General features: G+C 35.2%; 1 protein-coding gene across 1 annotated transcript in view; it reads left to right on the forward strand.

Moving 5' to 3' along the window:
* Positions 1 to 420: 420 nt before the first annotated feature.
* Cenpe (centromere protein E) overlaps positions 421 to 22,527 on the forward strand; it is an 82,173-nt gene continuing 60,066 nt past the window's right edge. Inside the window, exons 1-14 of the mRNA XM_071614846.1 lie at positions 421 to 476; positions 3,613 to 3,704; positions 5,844 to 5,933; positions 6,056 to 6,174; positions 6,714 to 6,833; positions 7,230 to 7,311; positions 7,480 to 7,547; positions 7,627 to 7,692; positions 13,069 to 13,120; positions 14,760 to 14,847; positions 15,504 to 15,633; positions 16,756 to 16,875; positions 17,767 to 17,925; positions 21,851 to 21,998. Of these exons, the coding sequence (XP_071470947.1) occupies positions 421 to 476; positions 3,613 to 3,704; positions 5,844 to 5,933; positions 6,056 to 6,174; positions 6,714 to 6,833; positions 7,230 to 7,311; positions 7,480 to 7,547; positions 7,627 to 7,692; positions 13,069 to 13,120; positions 14,760 to 14,847; positions 15,504 to 15,633; positions 16,756 to 16,875; positions 17,767 to 17,925; positions 21,851 to 21,998 (1,390 nt within the window). The remainder of the gene's footprint in view (positions 477 to 3,612; positions 3,705 to 5,843; positions 5,934 to 6,055; positions 6,175 to 6,713; positions 6,834 to 7,229; positions 7,312 to 7,479; positions 7,548 to 7,626; positions 7,693 to 13,068; positions 13,121 to 14,759; positions 14,848 to 15,503; positions 15,634 to 16,755; positions 16,876 to 17,766; positions 17,926 to 21,850; positions 21,999 to 22,527) is intronic.

Raw genomic sequence — 22,527 nt, forward strand, 5'->3', positions numbered from 1 at the left:
TTTGTACCCCAAATGTATGATATGTCAAGATCATTGTACTGTGGTGTGTAACTAATTAAAACAAATTAAAAAAAATAGAGAGAGGTGGGGAAGAGAAGGTGTTCAGTGGCTTTTAGAAAATAACAGCCTTTTCACCTATTACCAAGCAACTGCTTCCCAGACCCCGCCTCCAAGGTCCACTCCTGGCTGCAACCAGACCTTTAGAGTCCCCCTCCACTCGAGAGCGGTGGGCGCGCCTCTCTCCTCCCCCCTGGCGCCGCGCTGCAAATGGAACAGTCCATGACGTCATGAGGCCGGGGCTCAATCAGATGCGGCGTTTGGGAATTTTTAAACTTAAAGGCGGGGCGGCCCAAGAGTCCAGGGTGTCGGCGGTGCGGTTCCCAGTTTCCTCATCATTTTCCTGGGACCTAGGCTGGCAGGATGGCAGAGGAAGGTGCTGTGGCAGTCTGCGTGCGAGTCCGGCCGCTCAGCAGCAGGTAGGTGGACGCGACAGTGGTCTGGTCGCCAGTGCGGCATCGGGCGCGGCCCGGGTCGGAGGGTAGAGACCTTCCTTGGCTTTTCCTGGAGTTGCTACCTTCTGGCTCCGCTGCTTAGTAACTCCGCGGTTTGCCCGCTTTGTGCCACTGTTCCCCGTCTGTAAAGTGACCAGGAAGGATCAGAGAGCTAGAAGATAACGTCCTAGCTGCGGGATTCGCTTAAATCTTAATCGGACTTGCTGACAGTAAAGACCTTCACCCGTCCCCTGCACTTCCTTTCTGGCATCGGTGCCTCCCTGATCTCCTCGCCCTGGAGAAGTCGTGTCATAGTTACTTGTTTTACACTTCACTAGCTGTCTAAACTCTCTGAGAGCAAGGACTTGCATTGCATTTAGTAGATGCTCAAGACCTTATCCATCCATTCATTCAACAAATTTTACTAATGATTTTTTTATTCACAAGTTCAAACACATAATAGGATCCTTGTCCTGTGGATCTTTCCTCCTAGTGTGAGGAAACAATACAGTAAACAATGCTAAGTGGTGATATATGAGTAGTAAATGCTATCAAAAGAAAAATCAAGAAGAGATATTAAGTTTGGTTTTTCTAGCCTCTGGCCTTCAACTCAAAATGCTATGCTAACACTTTTTCTATTTGAAAAATTGTTATTAAACACTACGGTCTGTTAACAAATAAGATTGTCAAGATTTTAAATTTTCTATTTTTAAGAAGCTCATTCTCTAACTGGGTGTAAGATTATGCTAAGTGAAGCTAGCCAATCCCTAAAAAACAAATGTCAAATGTCTTCTTTGATATAAGGAGAGTAGCTAAGAACAGAGTAGGGTCGAAGAGCATGAGAAGAAGATTAACATTAAACAGGGATGAGAGGTGGGAGGGAAAGGGAGAGAGAAGGGAAAATGCATGGAAATGGAAGGAGACCCTCAGAGGTATACAAAAGTACATACAAGAGGAAGTGAGGGGAAGGGGAAAAATAATACAAGGGGGATAAACGAATGTCAGTAAAGGGGGCAGAGAGAGAAGAGGGGAGGGGAGGGGAGGGGAGGGGAGGGGAGGGGGGATAGTAGAGGATAGGAAAGACAGCAGAATACAACAGACACTAGTATGGCAATATGTAAATCAATGGATGTGTAACTGATGTGATTCTGCAATCTGTATATGGGGTAAAAATGGGAGCTCATAACCCACTTGAATCAAATTGTGAAATATGATATATCAAGAACTATGTAATGTTTTGAACAGCCAACAATAAAAAAAAAAAAAAAAAGAAGCCATTACAATACATTATGATGGCCCAGAGGAGAATGTTTGCCCGAGGAGTCATTAGCCTATCAGAGATGACAGTTTGGGTGAGGCAGGCTGGTGGCTGTAAAGTCCTGACACTTTTCATGAATGGAAGAATAAGCAAGTAACTTAATGGAAGGGAAGGACAATGGTAATCCAGGTATGGAGAGGTTAAGCTAACATCATTTTAGGAACAGCCTCAGATTAGTTGATTTGTTTGGCACTTAAGGTGTATGCAGGAATTTAGAGGAAAATGAGGTTGAAGAGAGAAGTGACATGGTCCATGTGTCCTGTGCCATGCTAAGTATTTCATAAGTTTCTAGAAGGTTTTTAAGGTTTGAAGCAATAGCACATAATCAGAGTTGTATTTTTTTCTTCCAAATTTGAATATCTTTACTTTTATATATCTACTCAGTGGATAGAGACAGTTTGGGTAGTATGCACACCTTTATCTAATTGGCAATTAAAACAACAACAAGACACACCTGACTCCAGTGGAATTTGTTGTTTTATGTTTATATGTCAGCCCTGATTATACTTAAGTCTTTCTGTTTGGGAAATATTAATTTCAAATTCAAAAAATCATAATGCTGTGAAACTGGAAAAAAAACTGATCTTGGAGATCAGTTAATACAGTTCTCTAATTTTACAGATGAGAAATTGAGGTTCATAGAAGATAAATGGCTCCTTGAAAACCACCCCAGTACCAGCTAAGACTAGAACTCTCATTTCCAAAGCTTCCTGCTTTTTCTCCTGACCAATCATGCCTATATGTTTGGGTTCTAGTACCATGCTGTTTTTGTTACTATAGCTCTGTAGTATAATTTGAAGTCATGTATTATGATGCCTCCTGCTTCACTTCTCTCACCACGAATTGCTTTGGCTATTTCAGGCCTCTTATTTTTCCAAATGAATTTCATGACTGCTTTTTCTGTTTCTATGAAGAAGGTCATTGAATCTGTGTAGCACTTTTGGTAGTATGGCCATTTTGACTGTTTCTGCCTACCCAAGAACATGGGAGGTCTTTCCATCTTTTAAGGTCTTCTTCAATCAATTTCTTTCTTTAGTGTTCGATAGTTTTCATTGTAGAGGTCCTTCACCTATTTTGTTAGGTTGATTTCCAAGTATTCTTTTGTTTGAGGCTATTGTGAATAGGATAGTTTTCCTAATTTCTTTTCTTTATTTCTTTTTTTTTTTTTAAGGAAGGATGACAAGCAGAGCTGTATTTTGAATCTATCCTTTCAGCTGCCAGTACTGGGTGGGAAGTTGGAAGTGAAGGGCTTCACAAGGAAACTCCCATGAGAGGACTGGTGTGGGAGGCCATCCTCCAAAGTGATTTGAGTTACCTCCCTGGCTGGGTAAGAAGGCTCTAACACAGTTGTGTCTAAGCGCCTCTCACCCAGCCAAGGAGGTAACTCAAATCACATTCGAGGATGGCCTCCCACAGACTGGAGATCACTAAACCCCTATTAAGAGAGTTGAACTCTGAAACTTCCAACATGGACTTTTCATCTTTTCCTTATATATGTGATAAAAGTTATAACCATCTTTTGTTGTTGTTTTTGGTTCTGGGAATTGAACCCAGGGACACTACCATTTTTTTATTTTGAGACAGGGTTTTGCTAAGTTGCTAAGGTTGGCCTCAAGCTTGTGATCCTCCTACCTTAACCTCCTGAGTCTTTGGTGTTATAGGCATACAGTATCACACTTGGCTAGTTGTTACCATCTTTTAAAATGTTCTTTAGAACATGAAATCTTTTAAGTTATCCTTCCTATAACATGACTTCTGTGATCAGTTATATTATACTAAAATGTAGTGTTTTTATTCTTTTAGAGAGGAAGAACTTGGAGAAGCTACACAAGTTTACTGGAAAACTGACAATAATGCTATTTATCAAGTTGATGGGAGTAAATCCTTCAATTTCGGTAAGCTTGTTGTAGCATCAAAAGTTAGCCTGGGCTGGGGTTGTGGCTCAGTGGCAGAGCTCTTGCCTCGCACATGTGAGGCACTGGGTTCGATCCTCAGCATCATATAAAAATAAATAAACAAAATGAAGATATTTTGTCCATCTATAACTAAAAAAAAAGTTAGCCTGTTAAGCCTGTTATCCTTTTACTATTAAGAGTACTAAAGGTATATCAGTAAAGATTTGTAAACTGCTTCACTGGAACCAAAAAAAATTATTTATCCATCATGGATGAAAAGAAAGATAATAATAAATTGATGTTGAAAGCACAGTTATAATTTTAGTACCTTATAGCTGAAACTAATGTTTTTCTCCTTTCGTTTATTTATTTATAGCATAAAACTCCATAAACCAAAGTATATTGTACAGTATCAAGTCATCATTAAGATCTTTCAATTTAGTATACTCTTTTTACAATTATTTTCAAACTCTTAATGAAGAAGTTTCTTCTTTATCTGCTAAAATATATCAGGGACTCATCTCTGCTTTTGTGGAGCTTATCTAAAGGCATTAAATTCATGATGAGATAAGCTTTGTGGGAATTTTTAGTGGAGGATCTAATTTAGTCCAATAATCCAAAAAAGGTTCTGCTACAATGAAACACGAAGGCTAGCTATACCAAAAGGACTTTGAGGCCTTAAAGGTAACTAAATTGATTTCTTCATTGACTGAACATATATAATGTCCCAGCCATTGTTCTAAGCAGTTCATGTTAATATACTTGTTTAATCTTCCTGACAAATCTATGCAGTAGGTACTGTTGCTTTCCCATTTTAATGAGGGACCAAAATAGAGGGCTAGAGTCACACAATCAGCAAGTGGAAGAATTGGTCTCCAATCTGTTCTATTCATGCTAACAGAACTGCTTCCAAATCTAGACAAAAACAGGTCTGCTCAATAATCTTAAGAATGAATAAAAGTGTTGGTGTTAAACCACAAAACCAATAAGTAATGTTTTACAGCAGAGAAGTATAGAAGATGAAATGATTGCTTGTAAATGATTGTTGGTATTAGCATAATTTTTTTAAAAAAAAATTTTGTAGTTATAGATAGACAACATGCCTTTATTTTATTTGTTTATTTTTATGTTGTGCTGAGGATTGAACCCAGTGCCTCACACATGCTAGGCAAGTACTCTACCTTGAGATAGGAAAGTTCCATGAGATAGGAAAAAAAGCATAGCACAGGGTTCACTTTTATCCCTGGGTTACTACAATTTTACTACTGCTTTCTTTCAAATATCCACAACCACAGCCCCTTAGCATACTTTTTTAGAAGGTAAAAACAGTCTGTGCCAGGCATTGTAAATCCAAATTAAGGGATACCCAAGCATTCAGACTCCTGTACTATAGGGTTTTAGTGGCTACGTATGGTCATCAAAGATTTGGACTCCTCCATCTGCCTGAGGCATTAAAATTTGAGTCATCTACCAGTTCTCCTCATTCTGAAATCATGTTACCTGAGCAGCCTTCAGGTGGCACTTGGATTTCTCATACACTTCTGCCTGCAGGGCAGATATGTGGTCATGATAGAACAGCATGATCACTGAATTTCTCACGGCAAATCAGTATGTTTCCCTCCCAATTTACACATCTATTTCCTGTGAGCCACCATTAAAACCAAGATCCATTTTTGTGTGTCCTAGCAAAAGCAAAGAAATCAAACCTTAGGAGGGCAAACTCATCAGTGCAAAAGCTACCCTTAATTCTAAGCACAGTAATGGTTCATATCTCCTAGGTATTAACCATATACTTACAATAATTCAATAATGATGATAATATGTGCCCATTTTACACATTGGGGCACAGAGACAGTAACCCCCTTGGTCAGTGTCACACAGCTTAGATTCCAGAGCTCCATATGCACCACTATGCCTTACTGCCATTTGAAAACACAAAGGTTAGGTGACTTGTTTTTTCTGTATGGGGACCAACACATTATCTTTGTGTATTTTCAGAAGACAAAAAGGTTGAAGAAAATACTTTCTTAAATATCTTGTCATCCTAGTCCCTGACAATTTTTTTCTTTGAGTGATTACTAATTCAGAGTGAGAACACAGTTGATTTGTTTGACATCTATGTTTTTCTTGTTTTCCTAGATCGCGTCTTTCATAGTAGTGAAACTACTAAGAATGTCTATGAGGAAATAGCAGTACCTATCATTGATTCTGCTATACAAGGCTACAATGGTTTGTATTCCTTTGATGCTGTAGAAACATTTTAGTCTTGAGCATCTACTCAACAAGCATTGATAGTTTCACTCACTGTAGATTTATTTTTAATCCTTGCATGTGTGTATTTTGTTTTGTAGGCACTATATTTGCCTATGGGCAGACTGCTTCAGGAAAAACACATACTATGATGGGTTCAGAAGATTGTTTGGGAGTTATACCCAGGGCAATTCATGACATTTTCCAAAAAATTAAGAAGGTAATAACTTAGCTAACTTCCTAGTAAAAATAGTAATAATTGGATAGCAGTCTTAGAGTTTTCTTTTATAATGATAAAAGGAGGCAAATTTACATTTATCTCTTGAGTTCCATGAGATAGGAAAAAAGGCATAACACAAGGTTCACTTTTATCCCCACAGGTTACTGCATAAAAAGTAGATGTTGGTTAAAAAAAGAGAGAGAGAGAGAAGCAGAAGTTCAGAATGCACAACTAGTTACAAGTTGGGTTTGAGTTAGTGTTTTCATTAAAATAAGAGCATCTCTTATTAGGGTTTTACTTTGAGTCAGGAGAGTTGGATTGGGTGGTCTCCTCTTATTCATGATGGCATACTTTTCATTGTTTCTAAAACAATGCTTTTGTATTTTTATGTTTGTTATGAACACAGAACCATGGGTTTTATTTATTTTACAAAGATTATTACCTTCCTTACCTCTTTAATAATAATGGGTCCCCGTTCAGTATTAGATTTTCATAAACGGATGCTTTCTGATGCTTTCACACATTTTTTTTCCTCCTAGTTTCCTGAGAGAGAATTTCTCTTACGGGTGTCTTACATGGAGATATACAATGAAATCATCACAGATTTACTCTGTAACACTCAAAAAATGAAACCTTTAATAATTCGGGAAGACATCAATGTGAGTATTCGAGTTAGCTGGCTTTAAAACATTCACTTATTGGAATTGCTCTGCATATTTTTTAAAAGTATTTCCTTTTTTTTGGTTTTCTTTTTCTTTCTATGGTTTTTTGTTTGTTTGTTTGTTGTTTTCAAGTGTTTATAGAGAGATCCATTTTTTCAGCAATCTGTGTAGTTTTAAAGTACTGATAGATTAAGTGCCTAAAAATAGCAAGATGGTAGGCTTTGATGTACACAGTGAATTGTGATTATTCATAGAGTTGTTTGCTATTTTTTTAAAGAATAATCAATCCATTTTTTTAACTTCCTCAAGTTCTGAAATAGTTTATACCATCTTTTTGAAAAGCAAACTTATAAATGACTTTTTTTCTAATCTTTCCATAATTACTGGTTTCAGAGGAATGTGTATGTTGCTGATCTCACAGAAGAAGTGGTCTATACCTCAGAAATGGCTTTGCAGTGGATCACAAAAGGAGAAAGTAAGACTGCTGTATTTCTTTAAAATGCTTACAAAAACTTCAATAATCCCATTTTTAATTGTTAAGCTAAAATAAAATAGCCTTCAAATCGCACTTAGGCTAAAATAAAATCAGTGTTTTTCTTAAACTTTAACATGTATGTAGCTGAAATATAACTCATTTTTACAGAGAACAGACATTATGGAATAACAAAAATGAATCAAAGAAGTAGTCGTTCTCACACTATTTTCAGGATGGTATGTAATTATTTCCCCCAATATTTATCTTTCAAAGTAAGAATACACTAATTTTCTACAAGTTGCCTTTTCTGTCTAGATTTTGGAAAGCAGAGAGAAAGGTGAACCTTCAAATTGTGAAGGATCTATCAAGGTGTCCCATTTGGTGAGTACTAATGAATCATAATAATGTACCATAGGAGCCAAAACAAAATGTCATTAACTGTTGGATGTTTGGTTTTATGAGAACTGTTAACTAAATAGGAAAATGTATGTATAAATTGGCAGTTTAACTAGTCTTGTCAGAAATATCAGATTACTAGCAGAAATGTTGTAGGAAGAATTTAGAGAATATTTCTTTCTATTATATCATGGCTACCATCTCCTAAAATTTAGATGTAAGGCTTACAGGAGTTGAAGTTTTTTCTTACCACCAAAGAAGTAAGATTGTTTTTTATGCATATCTAAGAGTTTAAGTAATCTTGGAATTTGGAGATTTTTTTTTCTTTAATTAAAACTCAGACTTGTGTGATCAACAACAACAAAAAACTAGATAGAATGGGTAAAACAAATTACATTATTCAGGTCTTTTTTATTATTTTTTTAGAAACAATAAAAATATATGTTTTATATTATAAATGGTGGTTTGTGTTTGTTTGTTTTGGGGTTTTTTGCTGGGTGCTGCAGATCCAACCCAGGACATTGTGTATGCTAGGCAAATGCTCTACCACTGAGCTTCACACCCAGGCCATAAACAAGGTTGTAGACTATAAATCCCTTGAAGAGAAGAGTGATGTCATATTCATCTTTGTAGCCCCAACATATTGCATATTTATTGCAATAAATATTTACTGAACTTGAGCATTATGCAAACTTTCCCTTTTCTCCACATAAGTACATCATTACCTTCTTGCTACACTATACCATAGCTGTCTCTTGCTCCTTCCCTATCCTTTTTCATTATTGATCTGTTCTCCATCAAATTCTTTTTTCTTTTTTCCTCTGTGTGTGTGTGTGTGTGTAATCGGTTGTTTTTAGTTATACATGACAATAGGATTCATTTTAACAATTATAAAAGCATGGAATATAATTTGTTCTAATTCAGTCTCTGGTGTTTCCCCTTTTTCTTCCCTCCTCCCTCTGCCTGTTTCCTTCCCTCTACTCCTTTTGCTATTTACTCATTGTTTTGTTGTTGTTGTTTTTTAATTAGTATCTTACGGATGTACGTGATGGTAAGATTTACTGTGATATATTCACTTATGTACATAGGAAAGTTATGTAATATTCATTCTACTGTCTTTCCCTAGCCCATCTCTCCTCCCTTCCCTCTTTCCCCTTTGTCTACTCCACTGATCTTCCTTCTATTCTTTTTTTTTTTTTAATCCCCTCCTTTGTTTTGGATTAGCTACCACATATCAAAGAAAGCATTCTGCCTTTGGCTTTTGGAGACTTGCTTATTTCACTTGGCATGATAGTCTCCAGTTCAGTTCATTTGCTGGCAAATGCCATAGTCATTCTTTTTTTTTTTTTTTTGGCTGAGTAATACTCTGTTGTTTATATAATATCACATTTTCTTTATCTATTCATCTGTTGAAGGACATGTTGGTTGGCTCCATAGCTTGCCTATTGTGAATTGTGCTGCTATAAACATTGAGGTGGCTACATCACTGTAGTATGCCGATTTTAAATCCTTTGAATATATACTGAGGAGTGGGATAGCTTAGTTATATGGTTCCATTCCTAGTTTTTTGGGGGGAATGTCCATACTGCTTTCCAGAGTGGTTGCAGTAATTTGCAATCCCACCAACATGTATGAGTATACCTTTTTCCCACATCCTCACCAGCATTTACTATTATTTGTATTCTTGATGATTGCGATTCTGACTGGAGTAAGAGAAAATCTCAGTACAGCTTTAATTTTCATTTCTAATTCTAGAGATGTTGAACATTTTTTCATATATTTGTTGACCCTTTGTATTTCGAGGATTATCTGTTTAGTTTCTTTTCCCATTTATCGATTGGGTTATTGGGGGAGTATCTTTGTTTTTTGGTTTGGTTTTGTTGGTGGTGGTGGTATTTTTGGTGTTAAGTTTTTTGTGTTCTTTGTATAGATATCAATGCCCTAACCTAAGTATAAGTGACAAAGATTTTTTTCCCATTCTGTAGGCTCTCTTTACACTCTTAATTGTTTCCTTTTCTGTGAAGAAGCTTTTTAATTTGATGCCATCCCACTTACTTATTTTTAATTTTACTTCTTCTTGTGCTTTTAGAGTCTTATTAAGGAAGTCAGTTCCTCAGCCAACGTGTTGAAATGTTGGACCTACATTTTCTTCTTTTTTTTCCCCTACATTTTCTTCTGACAGTTGCAGGGGTTCTGGTCTAACTCCTAGGTCTTTGATCCACTTTGAATGAAGTTTTGTGTGGGATGAGAGATAGGGGTTATGTTTCATTCTACTACATATGGATTTCCAGTTTTCCCAGCACAGTTTGTTAAAAAGGCTATCTTTGGTTTTGACACCTTTTTCTTCTATGAGATAACTGTGTTTATTAGGTATATGTTTGTGTCTTCTATTCCGTTGGTCTGCATGCCTGTTTTGGTGCCAATACCATGGTGTTTTTGTTACTGTAGCTCTGTAGTATAATTTGTAATGTGGTATTGTGATACCTCCTGCTTCACTTTTCTCACTAAGGATTGCTTTGCGAGGCCTAAATTCTTCAGCTTGATATGGGATGTGATTTAAGATTACCTTATTTGGTTAGAACAATGAATACTAACATACTTGTTTGGGCTGTTTTTAGTTTATTTTAAACAAAATTACTAGACTATAGGACTCAAGAACTTGTTACATGTTATTATTTGGTGTTCTGATAATAATTTAAAAGTAAAGACTTTGCCATATTAAAAAAAAAAGACTACCTTATTTGATTTGAAAACTATAGAGAAAAAAATTAATCAACAGTATATTTATTTATTTTCAGATTTCATGAAAGCAAATTCTTACTATTCCATTCTAACTTTATTTTAGTGTAAAAAGTGTATCTCTTATTTTAGTAGACTTTAATGTTGTTTTAATATAACAACAACAAAAACAAACTAACCTCTTCCAATACCAGTGATTTTTTTTTTTTTTCTTTTAAATACACTTGATGTATTCAGTGCTCTATTTGGTGATTATCCTCACCTTCCTCAATGCTCTGTTATCTGTGGTCCTTGGACATTATCTGGGACATCCCTTTGGCCTACCCACTTCCTGTAAGAATCTTCTTGGGAAGAAGTCTTCCTTGAAGAATCATCTTCTGGCTCTTTGGAGGTGACTCTTTCCTAATTGTCTCCTGGCCTTGTGGGGATGATAATATTTAGGTTCTCTCAGCTCTACTCCTCCATTCTCTTCTGTGTCTTCTTTTCTCCTGCCCTCTAAGAAAAACTCAGGAGTGTTCTGTGGCTTTTCTTACTTCAGATTCTTATACTCAGATATTCTTTCACCATTTCTGTGTTGAAGATTGCTAAATATTTATTTTTATCTACAGTCTCTGAGATTGCTGGAATTATGCATGCTACTGTTATCTCAAACTGCAGTATATATAAAATTAATTTCTTACAACAGTAGTGACTATTCTGCTTTTTCCAGGAAAGCTTTGTCAATTTTAACTCTTTAATTCAATTAATCTTTGTTGGTATTTCTCTTTGTCCTGTTGTCTCATTTCTTATTTTGGTACATTCCTGTGGTATATTCATTTAAATCCTTGTTTCTCTTGAATTACTACATTGATCTCCTGAAACCTGGCCCTCATGACTCTGGACTTCCTTTCTTCAGTCTGTTATACAAATTTGAAATTTATCTAAGCACTGCTTTTGTTATGTCACTTCTTGGACAAGAAATGTACTTCCTCTGCTCCACATGAGTTCCTCTCCTAGATGGGGCCTCTTGGAAGCTTTGGATAGGTGTCTTTGGTTAGGAGTACTTGTTCCCACTGTCATGACTTCACTCATGCTGTTTCACTCCTTAACCACTTTGCCTTTGATTATGAATCTGGATCATCTGTAGTGGACACTATGTAAGGACCATTAGACTTCTGATTATTTTAGAGAAGAAAGTATCTGAGATAGAACTACAGAACTATAATTACTTGCCTACACCCTGGAAATCTTCACAGAGAAATAACTTAAAGCTCTTTCTTTTAATGTATTCTGAATATATAGAGAGAGTTTTTTATGCTCTGGGCACAGTGCTGGGTTCTGAGATTAAAAGAATAAAGGATACATTCCTCTGTTACTTAATATACAGATAATTTCTACTGCTGCCTCTCCAGACCAAGCTGCCATCATCTCACCTGGATTCTGCACTAGTCTCCTACCTTGGCTGCCTGCTACCGCTCCTGTCCCTCTCTAATCCATTCTCCACTCAAGGGCACAGTTGATGCTTCAGAAAGTTGAATCTGATTGTATTAGTACTCCCCCGTATAAAACCCTCTAGTGGCTTCCCATTGCATTTAGGAAACCTGGAATTCTTAGTCTTGCTTAAAAAACCCTGCATAATGTGATCATTCCTTCTCTTACCCTGTCTTTTTCCTGCTTAAGTTCACCAACTACACCACTCTGCCCTTTCTACATTTTTTAACACACCAAGGGCACTCTGGTTTGTGACCTGGTATGCTGGCTTACCTTCTGTCTAGACTATCATTTCCCATGATCTTTTCATAACTGCCTTTCTTAGTCTGATGACTGGCCTTCCCCTACCACCCCATCCAGAAGATGTGTTCTGTTCCTCCCTCTGCTCTCTTCCAGCTCTATTTGAATTATCCACTACATTTATCACAATATATTTCTTATATGTCTTTTTCTCTCTTCTTAGCAACCTCCTCTTCTGTAGAATACAAGCTCTGTGAGAGCAGAGACCTCATTTGTCTGGTTCTCTGCTATTTCCCCAGCAACTAATGCACTGCCTAGAACATGATAGATATTCACTTTTTTTTTCCCCACTATTATTTGCAAAATGAAAGAGGTCCATGCTTTTGAAGATGCTACAGGGTAGTCAAGGACTCAAATGACTAGCTCTACAGGAGTTACTCAACTATAAGAGTAAGTCATATCTAATAAAGTGTTCTGGGTACATAGTGGAAGTAGCGTTTCAAAAAAAATTCAAAGTGTGGGGTAGGAAGAGTAAAGTTGGCACAGCTACATTAAGAAGGTAACATTTGTCCTGGTTCTTGAATAAAGAGTAATAAGGGCAGATTAGAATGTTAGAACCTACTGCTGCCACAAGTGCTGGGTTGCAAAGAATCATGTTCACCTTGGTAAAGTTTTGACTATATAGGAAACAACCTACTGTGATCTGCAGCATGACAGAGTATATGTCATAAAGAAAGAAAAACGACACATAGAGACTACTTTGACTCAAGATGATATATTATCTCAAGAAGAAACACAAGAATTTAGATGGGACATTCAGATATGCCAAGTATTAAAAATGTTCTTTCAATAGTTTGGACTTTATTATTTCTAATTATCCCTCCTGAAGGTTTATTTTCATTTGTCCTACAGAATTTGGTGGATCTTGCAGGCAGTGAAAGAGCTGCTCAAACAGGAGCTGAAGGTAATGAGAACTAGTAAAGTAAATTAGTCTTAGTTCCTTCTTATTCTTTTATGGGATAAAAATGCTTCTAAGTATTTTTTAAAACTGATAATAGTAATTTTCTACTAAAAATCCTTAATACAAAAATCGGCATCTATATATAACTAATTATTTTCTTTGAACTATTGTAGCATCTATTAAAAAGCTAAAGTTATGTAATTAATAGGTTAGTATATCTGGGAAGCCCATGAGAATTCCACGAAAACTATTTAAATTTCTACAGTTAGTAAGGATATTAAGAAAGATAGCTGAGCCTAATGGCACATGCCCATAATCCCAGTAGCTCAGGAGACTGAAGCAGGAGGCTTAAAAAAAGTGGATGTGTAACCGATGTGATTCTGCAATCTGTATACGGGGTAAAAATGGGAGTTCATAACCCACTTGAATCAAATGTATGAAATATGATATGTCAAGAACTATGTAATGTTTTGAACAACTAATAAAATTTTTTAAAAAAGTTCAAAGCCAACCTCAGCAACTTAGCAAGGCTCTAAACTTAGCAAGACTCTGTCTCAAAAAAAAAAAAAAAAAAAAGGACTGGGGGCTTAGCTTGGCAGAAAGGACTCCTGGGTTCAATCTCTAGTACAGAAAAGAAAAAAAGGAAGGTAGTAGGAAGTATCTTTCCAGTACTAACATTCTGATTCTAGGATACATGTAAGTATATACAGATTCTTTCATTGCACCTTTGCCCTTTCAAAATTTATGTATACTAATCTCCATTAGAAAATGAGACGTGACCATAGTTAGCATTGAAAAGAAAAGGATGCTTTTCTACTATGTGAAAAATGATACTGCATATCATCCCTATGTATCTATCCTGGGAGAAGCTTAACATTACAGCTAAATTTTAACTCTATAGGATCTAGTCTCTCATGGCAAAACTGGCTATTTTTTCCAGTTCTCCTTATATGTGTAATAAAACAAATGAAAATCCAAAGAAAGGTAGTGTGGTACAAATTTAATATATAGAAATTAATAACTCTTAAAAACAAAACCAAGTAGAATTTTATGTGGACAAAGGTTATTTACATTAATAATGTAAAAGATGTGGTACCTCTTTTACATAGGAAAACTTGATATCTCAACTAGGAAACTCAACAGATTGCACAAAATCAATGTAAAGAAATCTTTAAATCAGACCTGAATTATGGAGAACTTTGTGAAAATGAAAAAGCATACTTAGATGAGAAGATTTGAAATCACAAAGATGCCAAATTTCTCTGTTAATTTCTGGATTTAACACAATCCTAATAAAAACATCAAGAATACATTTTTGTGTTGTTTAAACTAGTATGGTTATTTTAAAGTGTGTATGGAATTTGTGACCTCCTGCCTCATCCTCCCAAAGTAGTCCCTCTGATTTTTAGTAATGTTTTTCCTACTGTTGATACCTATTCTGAATCACTTAATTGGTGGAAGGAATAGGAAGAGAATGCCTACCAAAATTATAATACGGTGGGCTCAGGTCCAAACCAAAACACACATCCTAGCATCTGATTCTTTGATGTCTAATTTCTCTTGTCATTTACTAATAAATAACTTAGTTACCTAGTATGGGGGGGAAGTTTTGATTTTTTTTTTTTTTTAATCATAAATTTAGGTGTACGACTCAAGGAAGGCTGTAATATAAATCGAAGCTTATTTATTTTGGGACAAGTAATCAAGAAACTTAGTGATGGACAAATTGGGTAAGTTTATCCCATTACACACCCACACTTACTCAGGCTATTGTAAGTATTTTTTATACAACTGCAGCACAGCTTTTCATTTCTCTGGTTATACATGATGTAGCTAGTGTCACACCATATGTGCAGTCATTACATGTACCTAGGGTAATAATGTCCATCTCATTTCACTATCTTTCCTGCCCCCCATGCCCCTTCTCTCCCCTCCCTTCCCTTTGCCCAATTAAAGTTCCTCTGTTTTGCCCATGCCCCCTCCCCCATTATAGATCAGTATCCACTTATCAGAGAGAACATCTGCCTTTGGTTTTGGGGGATTGACTCACTTTGCTTAGCATGATATTCTCCAGCTCCATTTATTTACCTGCAAATGCCATAATTTTATTCTCTTTTAATGCTGAGTAATATTCCATTGTATGTATATATACCACAGTTTCTTTATTCATTCATCTATTGAAGGGCATCTAGGTTGGTTCCACAGTTTAGCTTTTGTGAATTGAGCTGCTACAAACATTGATACGGCTGTGTTGCTGCATTTCTGTAGTATACTGATTTTAATAAAGAATTAATTTTTAAAACTAAATGTTCTGTATTAAAAGACAACCACTTTTATAATAAAAAATTTCTCAATCTTTTTCTTCCCAAACTCATTTCTTGTTAAGTGGTTTCATAAATTATCGAGATAGCAAATTAACACGAATTCTTCAGAATTCTTTGGGAGGAAATGCAAAAACACGTATTATCTGCACAATTACTCCAGTATCTTTTGATGAAACTCTTACTACTCTTCAGGTGAGTTTGATTTTTTTATCTTAATATGGGGAAAGGTCAACTTTAAGAAGAAAAAATTACCTACTAAAATTTGGTATACTTTTTAAAATTGACATAACACACTTGTTACGATAATATTAATGTGTTATCCTCTAAATACCATTCCTTAATTTAACTTTCAAGACTTCAATCTTTTGTATTCCACTTCCATAATTTTAGCCATATCCAATGTTATTTTGACTGATATTGACTTGATATTTTCTTCAAATAACTTACTTTTTGTACTTAATTTGTGATAAAAGCAAATTTTATCAATCCTATGAATGAAAAACTAAGATTACTCACCACAAGTAGAAAGTAACCAAAACTATATATATACACACACACACACACACACACGTATATATATATATGTATACACACACACACACACACACACACGTATATGTATGTATTTGCATATGTATATGTGTATGTGTGTATAGGACAATAAGTCTTGAATTCTGTCTGTTGCCCACCTTGGTTTTGTGCTAAAGGCCAACATTTTCTGTTAAAAATGAAGGAAAGGAAAATGAAAAACATCAATGGAATAGCTTTCTCAATGAAGAATTCAGTATTATTTACTGGTCACCTTCATGTTCCCACTTAAAGTTACTTCTAGTACTCATACTCAAGCCATTGCTTTAAATAGCTATTGAGCACTGGATTAAGGTCCTGCCAGTAGAACAAAGAGAAAACATTCCTGACTTTACAGAATTTACAGAGCAGATTAAGATTTGTCTTCTGACATGATTGCCTTGGATTAGTATTTAAGTGGCTAATAGAGTTTAAAGAAAGGGGAGATAGTTTTGGCTCGAAGAGGAGCTTCAAAGTATAGGAAGCATTTGGGAGGGGTGGATGGTTTTGTAGGTTCTCTATTGCATCTGTCTTCAAGATGTTTTTCTAACTCTTCTGAAACTATTGGCCAGAGTAAGTCACAGAGCATGGTTAAAAGAACAATATAGAATGCTCCCTGTATTCAAAAATATTAAGCCAACTGAGAAAACTTTGTTTTGGTTTGTCTTCCAAGAAACTTGATTATAGGAAACCTAAATGTTGTTATGACTTCTTTTAGTATTAATATTTTACTTCATTTTTTGCCAGTTTGCCAGCACTGCTAAATACATGAAGAATACTCCTTATGTTAATGAGGTATCAAGTGATGAAGCTCTCCTAAAGAGATATAGAAAGGAAATAGTGGATCTTAAAAAACAGTTAGAGGAGGTATGTATAAATCATTTATTTCAGTAAATAGGGACCAACTTAGAATAATGGAGATCTGCCCCCCAAAATTCTAAATTCATGAATATCTGAGCTGCTACAGCTTAATTTTAAAGTAAATAGTTTTTAACTAAGAAGAAATCAACTCATAAAAATTTAACTTTGTTTACTATAAATTGAAAGATTTGGTTTCTTGAAATTATTTTGAATTTTGTTTTTCATTTCCAAAGTTCAAGACTTAAGACTTTTTTTCAAATAAGCCAAGTAGAAATACTTTCTTAAAATGTTTTACAAGTACGTATTAATTCAGGTTGACAAGAAAGACCATGTATAGTTACTTAAAACTACCTTCTGTATTTTCACATTCTGCTGAATTCCTCTTCTAACCCTTAAGTAGTAGCCTAATAATATAGTATAATCAACCTATCATTGTAACTGGTTTATTTTAATCTTGGTCTCATAATTTGTAAGTCTTTAATTTTAGTGATCTCTGAAAAAATTGCCTAAGATATCAAACAATAGTCTTATAAGATGAAAGAGAAAATGTCTGTGTTTGCTATTGGTATACAGATTTCAGCTTCTTTGACTTTTCTGCCTGTTATTTAGATATTCGTAGCAATTAATAGAACTGTTTTAACAGTATTCTTATCTTTTACAGAGTATATAGAATAGAGACCTGAGAAGAAATGTGTAATTTGCTATATTACAAGTTTGAGAAATTATTGATTATAGTAACTGCACATTAGAGTTCTGCACTTAGGGTATATTTTATTTCAATACAATTAAATTCTCTGAGATCATATGCATATTTCATATTCTTTTTTTAAGCTACTTTAAAATTTTTAAAATCTAGCTACATCTATTATTAACATAATCCATTATTACATTCTGTAGGTCAGTATAAAGACTCGGGCCCAGGAAATGGAAAAAGACCAATTGGCCCAACTTTTGGATGAAAAAGATTTACTTCAAAAAGTACAGGATGAAAAAATTCAAAACTTAACACGAATGCTGGTGACTTCTTCTTCTCTTACAATGCAACAGGAATTAAAGGTAAAAAAATAAAAGATAACAGCTTAAATATGGTAGAAAATAGGCACTTTTATATATATTTATGATACAGTTAGGCACTTCTTATTCTTTTATACAATATATTCAAGAAACCCAGATATTTTATGTTTTTGCTTATACATCAACACTGCCTAAGAAGTTCATTAAAAATACCCTATCCCTAATTTCCACATATAGCGCTTCTTATTCAAGAAGTCTAATATATAGTTAAAGAATCTATTTTGTAATATGCAGATGATTAGGAACCACTGGTCACTAGGGGGATGTTTTTGTTTAAAGAAATAGAATTATTAACCTTAGAAACATTGATCTAGAATATAAACCAATGTGGTGATCAAGATTCTAGCTTGTTTGTGTTTTTTGTTGACATTTTAGGGTATAATATTGTGAACAGAAGGAAGAACCCTGAATCTGGACTGGCTGAATTTGAATCCCAGATCCATCAATTCCTGACTCTTGACATTGGGCAATTTCTTGAATCCCCTTCACTGTAATTTCTTTAGTTGTGAAATAGCTTGATACATACCTCATGGGGTGTTGTGAGAATTAAGTAAAATAATACATAGAATGTGCCTAATACAATCCTTTCTACACAGCAAATTTAGTAAATATAAGCTATTAATAAATTATTGTTAATAGGCACTATGTACAAGTCACCATACTAAATATAGAGGGGACATTCAAGAACTATTGGTTGACTGAGTGTGAATAAAAAGTGGCCCAATGGCACAGGGAAGAGACCCATATATGCAAAAGCCTGGAGCTATGAAAATACATGATGCATTCTTTGGACTTAAAATGTTCTAGTGGTCAGTCCATGTTAAACCATCATGTGATATTTGAATGTGACGTTATGTTAAGGAGATAATAAGAGACTGTGTGTGATGTCAGAATTGCAGAAAAAGCATGACTGCTATGCATATCAGAATAGTTGGGCCTCTATAAGAAATGTGGCTCTGGAGAGGGAGCAAATTGGAGAGCTGTTTATGGGGTAAACTTAGTGATTGATTGGATGTCAGGAGCAGAGAAACAGAGAAAGAGGTATCCAGAGTGATGTGAAAGTCTTGCTTAACCTCCTGGGAAGCTAGTAGCCGAATTTGTTAAGCAACAATAAAAAATAGTAGAAGTGCTTAGAATATCTTTTGAGATGTCAGGCAGGTGAAAATGCAAATATATGGAAACAGTGTGGAAGATGGGCAATGTAATCAGTTTGGGCACATGCTACTACAGATTTAAATTGAAATTATGGGAAGAGATGAGTTGGTTCTTTGAGCAAGTTGAGAATGAAAAGCTTAGAATGACAAGGAAAAAACCCCAAGAAACATTTTAGGTAAAGGTAGAAAAAGAAGGCTCCATAAAGGGGCCCAGGTTCAGCTCTAGGGTGAAGAAGGATGAATACAGTAGCTGGAAAGAGAATATTTCAGGGAAGTTGTGATCAGTGGTGTCATGTTTTGCCAAGATGTTAAGTAAGGTTAAAATAGACAAAAACTATTTGCATTGAGGAACAAGGAGCACATTTGCAAAAACAAATTGAGTTATATGGTGAGGATGAAAGCTGCCTAACAGTGAGTTGAGATAGACCAAAGGGATGGACTCTTGAATATAATAGAAGGTGCTAGCCCTGGATAGGAGACCAATTTATTAGATTTCAACAAACACAAGGAAAAGGATAGATATCAGTGCAAGTTGTACTTTTGTAAGTTTAGTTTTATATTTTCTTTGTGAAACAGGTTCAGTTTTTCTGGTGTGATGGCAGTTGTAGATAGAGTCACAAGTTTACAGATATACCAAGCATTCAAAATAATCTGGCCCTTATTGAGAATGGAAAAGAAACCTGACAAGGGAGAGAAAAGCCCTCCAGGCAGCATAAAGGATCTGATTCATGTCTGTCTGTGTGACTCAGCAGTGCTAAAGAGGCTAATACAGGCTCAGAAGGCAGTATAATTCATCTGAACGTACGTTGTGTGGAATAGATGTGAAGGACAGAGATTTTTGAGGATATTAATCTCCAATGTCAAACATAATTGAAGTGATGACCTATGGACTCAAAGATGATGATATGAGAATCAAAGAGGGAGCTGTCAGGAAGACAGTGATATAACAAGGACAAGGAAAAAGTCCCTATTAAGCTAACCAGTCAAAATGGGATTGAATAAATGAGGTAGAAGGATAGCAACTATGGCGAGAGTGGCAGATCTAGGCTTATGAGTTCAGATAATGACAAGATTCAAGTGTGGCTTAGGGAGCCAATGGAATTAAGCTGAGGGTCATTGGAAATGAGGCTTTATATATTACTTGGCTTTTGCAATGTGGGCTATGGAAAAAGTTACCCATTTTAAGTAGAAGGGTAGTATACAGTGAGACATAGAAGTAACCAGTGTATCCTGGGGAAGAGAGCTACTCTTCCGAGGCTACATAGTGCAGTGGTTCCCTAGATAGGCTCTAAAGTTACAGATATGGGCTCAGCTACCAATTGATTGTACAGCGTTACAACTTCCCCAAATTTGGGGGTGACTATAAAAAGGATGCAGTAAAAGATCCACTCATAGGATCATTGAGAGAATTGAATGTGATGAGATGGTACTTATACCCAGGAAGGGGCAGGAAAGAATGTTGGCTGTGAAACCTGGAAAATATACACTTAAGAGGCAGGCAGAGCAAAAGATATAAAATCAGCACACTACAGCAGCACAGCCACCTCGATGTTTTTAGCAGCACAATTCACAGTAGCCAAATTGTAGAATCAACCCAGATGCCCATCAATAAATGAATGGATTAAGAAATATATGCAAACACACACACATGTATATACTCACAGTGGAGTTCTACTTAGCCATAAAAAAGAATGAAATTATGGCATTTGCCAGTAAATGGATAGAAATGGAGAATATCATGCTAAGTGAAGTAAATCAAACTCAGAAACTCTAAGGTTAAATGTTTTCTCTTACATGCAAAAGCTAGAGTAAAATAAAGGAAAGGGTGGAGGGAAACATAGGATAACAAAGATAAAGGGAAGATCAGTAATAAAAAAGGAGATCAAGAGACAGAGTGGAAGGATGGGTAAGGAAAGGCAGTGCAGAATGAATTCTTTAAAAATCATATTATGTGCATATATAAATATACAACAGGGAACTTCACCTTTATGCATAGGTAGAAATAACCAATCAAATACAAATAAATACATGAGCAAAAGGAAATCTAGTAGGGGAAAGAGAATAGGAGAGGGGAGGGAGGATCTGGGGGAGAAAAGGGGAGAGTCATAACATGAAATTGAGTTCCATGAATGTATGAGTTTGTCAGGATGAAAACAACTACTATGTTTAACTATAAAAAGAGGCAGGCAGAGGAAGAGAATGCAGAAAACAGTGGTAAGGACTACAGGGTGGGTAGCATAAGAAACCGGAGATGGAGGTCCCTGAAGGATAGAGAAAGAGGACAAAGTAAGAGCAAAGACAAAAGGTTAGCTTGAGGTAAGTAACCAGTCAAGAGGTTTTAAAAAAAAAAAAAAAAGTAAAAGCAAACAGGCTTGAGCATTTGTGAAGTTGAGAGAAGAAAGCCAGTGGAAATGACAAATGCCCAAATAACAGAAGGAGTGTGATCCCAAAGAAAAAGAATGTAGAAGTCAGCAGCAGTTTTATTCATTTTGTAATGGATTGAAACACTGATTTGAAAATTTTGAGTATATTTTCTTATCTTAGAATGTCCTCAGACAAATAAAATATTAAACTAATAATTCTAAATAAAATAATTCTAAATAAAATATTAAACTAATAATTCTAAATATTTAAATATTAAACTAAAAATTCTACCAAATCAATAATTTTTAAAAATAAGAGCTAGTTCCCTTGTTTTATGATGTCTGAACATAGATCTGTATAAAGTAATTTTGATTTTTTTTTTTCTTTAGGCTAAAAAAAAACGAAGAGTTACTTGGTGCTTTGGCAAAATTAACAAAATGAAGGACTCAAACTATGTAAATGAATTTAATATGCCAGCAAATGTAACAACAAGAAGACACAAGACTGATGGCGCTGTGTTAGGAGAAATTGATGAATGTGAGTGCCTGTTTAAATAGAACTACATTTATAACTCTGTGTGATAAACACATTGAAGTAAAAATGTATGTATTTTAGATATGATTGCAATGGAAATTATTATAAGAATTTGTGATTTTGAAAAAGTAAACATTCATGAAACTCTTCTAAAATTCTTAAGAATAATGCACTGTAGTTGAATCATGAGTCAGGTTGTTTTGTTTTTTTCTTCTAATTGCTCAATTAAATTTGTACATTATTCATAACATCTGCCTTAAACTTGCCAATTTTCGAAGGGCAGCACTTACTTAGGAATCTTTCAAAATTATATCTCCAGTAATATAATCTATTTTTTAGGGGCATTTATAAATCTACTTACAGTGATCAGATCTCATATTTAGAATCTGTCTTTTTTACCTGTATTGTATTAAAGATCCTACATTTTGTCACCAATTCTAACAAGCTATTTTAATTCACAAAACAATATAAATATCACATCTGTTTTTAATGTTATCTTGGCATTCATACTCTAAGGACATATTAGCTAATA

Source organism: Marmota flaviventris, chromosome 7 (genome assembly GCF_047511675.1).
Source record: "Marmota flaviventris isolate mMarFla1 chromosome 7, mMarFla1.hap1, whole genome shotgun sequence".
Classification (NCBI taxonomy): Eukaryota; Metazoa; Chordata; class Mammalia; order Rodentia; family Sciuridae; genus Marmota; species Marmota flaviventris.